We start from the raw sequence: 4832 nt of genomic DNA, 5'->3' as shown, positions 1-4832 counted from the left end.
CAAAAAAATTATTTTAATCAAATAATATTTATTTTTATGATAAATATTATATTATGTTTTACTTTTTAAATTTGAACTTTAAATATATTAAGGATAAATAAAAAAATATTATTTAAATTAAATTTTCTATGAAAATGATAAAAGAAGGCAAATAAAGAAAGTTTAAATAATAATAAAAATTAATAAAAGTGAGAAAACATAAATAATTAATAAAAATTAAAAATTATAAACCTCGAAATTTTGGTAAAATCAACACCGATGCAATTCAAGCCATTGTTGAGTCTAATACAAGTGAAGAAACTAAGATCCTAAGAAGAGAATCCTATTTTACTAACAGCAGTAAAATATCCATACTTTGTCCAGTATTTATATCAAAAAATCAGATCGGAAGAAGCAATCTCTTTGCACACCACTTCAATTCCTAGTAAGGCCTTCGAAAGTAATTGATGAAAGCCGACATACACATCCGATCAATAAGCTTTCAGTTTCAGAATTTCCTTGGCGGTCCTTAAATGAAAATAGGGCATAGTGCATGTGTTCCTACATAAGCATGGAAAAATCCAACTCAGTTCAAAGACAAATAACTAGATATCGTGTTTCAAACGAATGAATGTGCATGTGAGAGTATCTCCAATATGTACTTCTACCTTTTGTCATATATTTAGGCAGATAGACAACAGATTTTACATCTCAACAACTACTGCCCTGAGTACTAGAGTTTAATCACAGAAAAATCAAAATAAAACATGAACTACAAGGATAAAAAATTGTTCCATGGACTTACCTGCTCAAAACAAAGATTTAGTTCATGGCACATGCTTGTTTTAATTTATGTTTAATTTTTTTTAGGACACATGATAGTATTTCAACGCTGTAAAAACTCCACCAGCAATTGACTAAATAATTTCTCAAAATATATTTATAGGACTCAAACTCAAAATATTATAGTTTTTAATAACTCAAGTATTACCATATTTAATTATTATATCAATTTCATTCATGTCGTGCATGTATATAATCTAATATATATATACACGTAGGTATGTATGAATGATAAATGGGATTGTATCACGAAAGTCTTGCATAAAAAGAAGTCAAAATGATTTCATTTTAGGGAAATGATAATGAGAGGGAAACTTGTGATTTTATTCACCTTTTTCGGTGTGAGAACCTCAACTCCAATGCTACCATTATCATACCCAAGTGTGGGAAATAGAAAAAGAAAATACGGTTGTCTAAAAAATTCAAATATAAACTTATTAGATTGTCTTAAATTAATAAAATTAATTTGTGATTTTCAAGAAAAAAAACATTTTTTAGGATAAGGAAAAAAAATTATAAATATAAAAATTCTAAAATAATAAAAATAAATAAATTAAGTTCCGAATTTGGAAAGGGAAGACTTTACCTTGGCCTGCGGCTTCTAAGAGAACATTCACAGATTCCTCACCAGTCCACCACCTATCGAAATCAACCACAAGTCGTGCGGTCCCTAAATTTTCTGGCAGTATGGGAAAGAAGGGAAGTTGGTTTTCTGCAATTAAAAAAATTTTCTTTGCTGCTCATAGCAATTTGGTGTGACTTTGTTTTATCGCTTAATTTGCTGCTCATAGCAATTCGATTCATACTTTAAACTTTACTATGTATATTTGTAAAGTTGATAATCACATTCATTCATACTTTGCTGCTCATAGCAAGCACCTGCTACAAGACACTTTAATGAGGAATAAATCAAAGAAAATATAACAAAGGTATCCACTTACGATTCTTCTAAATCAATAACTTTAATAGCAACTTACTTGTTCAGTTCCTTGTCAAACCTGAAAATCAGGAAAGGCATCAGCTATCCATCTCATTTTCATTAATCACGATTCACGATTTAAAAAGCCAAAGCATATGCAACATGATTACAGGTAAGAAATGGGCATATAGATGTGTTGCAGTACAATTAGAAGTAATATTGCTGAGTACAAGGGCTAAATAAATCATTGAACATTCCAATTGGCCAAGTAGATTTTACACCAAAGGAAGGTAAACCATTGCAATCACAATTCACAAGTAAAACATAGACAACAATAAAAAAAATTCCAATTTTTGCTATTAAAATTCCAAACAATTTCTTTACATGATAAACAAGAATGCTAAATCAAAACATAGCATCTATGATAAGTTAAAATGTTAAAAGAATTATTAACACTAAAACAAATAGATATTCAGATGAATCACGTGTTACGAGACCCGATTCCTCACAAAGTTAACATAAGTTTTATCACTTAAAACGTAGTAAAAAAACCACCAAGAGAAGCACACACTTGTTGCAGTTCAGCATGTTTCATTAGAAGCATTAAATCCCCATACTGAATGAGATGTTTGTACAACATTGAGAGCACTTGCCATAGCTTGACCAGTCTGCCGACAAACATACAACAATCAATAATCTAGAAAACCCGACACTACATATTTTAAATCGTCTAATAAAATTATTAATTTTCAGTATTATTAAAGTAGAAACCATTTTAAATGCAGAAGTAAACGGTTTCAACTATAATTCAGACAGAAATTCAAATTTTCAGAGAACACATGAGAAAACAAAAGGACAAAAGAAAAAATAAAAGAGTCAAAATTCCCAAGAACGAAACTTAAAATCTTCTCTTGAGTACCCTTAAATTCCATTCTTTTATTATTAAAGTTGAATACCCAGTATGAAAAAAAAAAGAAAAAAAAAAAAAATGACAAGCAATAATTTGAGGAATCTTTATTTTACATCAGTAAAATTGAAAACCCAAAAAAACCAGATTTTTTAATAAACCAAACACACATAAAGAAACAGAACACAGCACAGTTCTGGAAATCTAAGAAGTAAGGGAGAATCAACTTTCCTTTAAAAAGAAAACCAACCTTTCCAGCTTAAAACAATAAGTAGAAACAGAACAGAAGCAATTGAAAGGCTATCCATTTTGAATTAAGAGATCTACAAACCAGTCTATTATTTTGTTGGTTAAATTATGTAAGAGTCTACAAACCAGTCTACAATCCAGTTTAAGCAAAATTTCACCTTTATTTGGAGTTGGGATCGGAACTTCAACATGCTGTAAAAAGCACAAAAATTCACAGCGTTATAAAATCAAGTCCCTGCCCATTATTTTTTCAAGTTTATGTCAAGCAGGTCCATATAAAAAATTTAAACACTTCACTGTAAAGTATCAACCTCTCCTTCTCAGCAAAACAGTACAAAATGATATGAAGAAAAATAGTACAAAAAAAGAAAAAGAAAAGCAAAATAAATCATGCATAAGATTTTCAGCAGCAGATTATGAAGATAAACAGTACAAAAAAAGAAAAAGAAAAGCAAAACAGGTGATTTTTACCTTCAAAGCAACAACGCCTCCACCATAGCTGTTATATTGTAAAGCATGCATAAGATTTTCAGCCATTTGTCTCACTAAAAGAGATCAAATCGAAGCTTTATTTTGAAGGAAAAATGAAGTTCAGAGGTGGAATTTGTATTATGTAGTTGAACCCGAGGACCTGTGACGATTCACAGGATTTGCATACAGATAAGCATCCATAGTGCAGTTCAGATTCAACTAAATTGAACAAAGTTTTAAGAAATTTCAGACCCTAAAAAGCGAAAGTAAGAAGGGGAAAAAAGGATAGATGAGTACCGATTCTTCTTTGTTTTTTTAGTCGATATCGGAGTCATCAAAATTGTCGGAAGCGACGACGCCTTCGCCGAAGATCTCCGGTGTGTCAACATCGTCGACTTCCATGGCTGAACCTTGGTCGTCTGGGTCCGCCACGAATTCCATCGGCATCGGCCTCATCTTCCCCCCCTTTTCTTTAGGCTTCTAGTGATTTCTTTTGTTGGTTTAATATTAATTATTTTTGTTGAAATATCAAGCTGAGGTTATATAGGGTCAAACAAGTCAGTATAATTCATTATGATTTTGTGGCGTTTTTAGCATAAATGTCACTAAAAAATTAAATCCATTTAATAAAACTGTAGCGTTTTGAAAAATTTTAACACATATTTTACTATTGATTACCTTTTGCGGCGTTTTTCTAATAAACGCCGCAAAAAATTATTTCATTCCCATTTTACTATGCTGAAAATTTTATATTTTATTTTTATAAATTGATTTATTTTTTGCGCTATTGCTTATTATGAAAAATGCATAAAAAATTATATTATTTTGAATAAAATGCCTTGTTTTGTTATGCTAAAATTTTTTATTTTTTATAAATTAATTTTTATAAAAATAAAAAACCAAGTACTCTCAAAATAAATATTGTATATTTTAATAAGAAAACAAATAATAAAATGGTTGTAATTAATTATTAAGTTAGAATTATCCAAATTAAATAATTAACTATATATCCATATCATTTTATTTCATTTTATTTTGTATTTTTCTTATAATTTGGTCCTCTCCAAAATAAATAATTATACCTAAATATCCAAATCAATCTATTACTTTTTTTAACTTATTTATTAATTCTATTTAAACTAATATTTAAATATATCAAATGGTTTAGATTAATTTTTTAAATATAAAAGCATTAATTAATTGTATAAAATTTTATCATTTAACAAATCTCAAGTAAACCTTAACCTTAAACCCTAAATTAACCATTCAATACATATAAAGTCTATCTATTATATATCTCTTAAATAATTTAAACTATATACTCATAATTTCAATATATTTGATTTATTATTATCTCGATCTTTTACAATTATATAAGAACATATTTAAAATATAAATTAAAAAATAAATAATCTAAACTCAAAACCTTAACCTGACCCCTGAATCCCTAAACCTTAAATCTCT

At 28.5% G+C, this 4832-nt stretch overlaps 1 protein-coding gene across 41 annotated transcripts; it reads right to left on the bottom strand.

The window, feature by feature from the left end:
- Positions 1-206: 206 nt before the first annotated feature.
- Positions 207-3892, bottom strand: LOC105788051 (uncharacterized). Of its 41 annotated transcripts, none has more exons than XR_008192390.1 (7): positions 3666-3890; positions 3369-3528; positions 3056-3089; positions 2313-2409; positions 1764-1820; positions 1409-1534; positions 207-540 (listed from the first exon to the last, which is right to left on the bottom strand). XR_008192390.1 is itself a non-coding variant. In XM_052625896.1 (6 exons), the coding sequence occupies exons 2-6, from the start codon at positions 3432-3434 to the stop codon at positions 471-473; spliced, it is 378 nt and encodes a 125-aa protein (XP_052481856.1). In that variant the 5' UTR covers positions 3435-3587; positions 3666-3892; the 3' UTR covers positions 207-470. The 41 variants fall into 41 exon arrangements, 4 of the variants coding, with proteins under 4 accessions (XP_052481856.1, XP_012470188.2, XP_052481855.1 ...); XR_008192393.1 differs by having other exon boundaries at positions 1409-1501; XR_008192392.1 differs by having other exon boundaries at positions 1800-1820.
- Positions 3893-4832: the final 940 nt, after the last annotated feature.

This window comes from Gossypium raimondii, chromosome 2 (genome assembly GCF_025698545.1).
Source record: "Gossypium raimondii isolate GPD5lz chromosome 2, ASM2569854v1, whole genome shotgun sequence".
Taxonomy (NCBI): Eukaryota; Viridiplantae; Streptophyta; class Magnoliopsida; order Malvales; family Malvaceae; genus Gossypium; species Gossypium raimondii.
The sequence above is the reverse complement of the archived record's forward strand: the minus strand, read 5'-3'. Positions and strand labels throughout refer to the sequence as shown.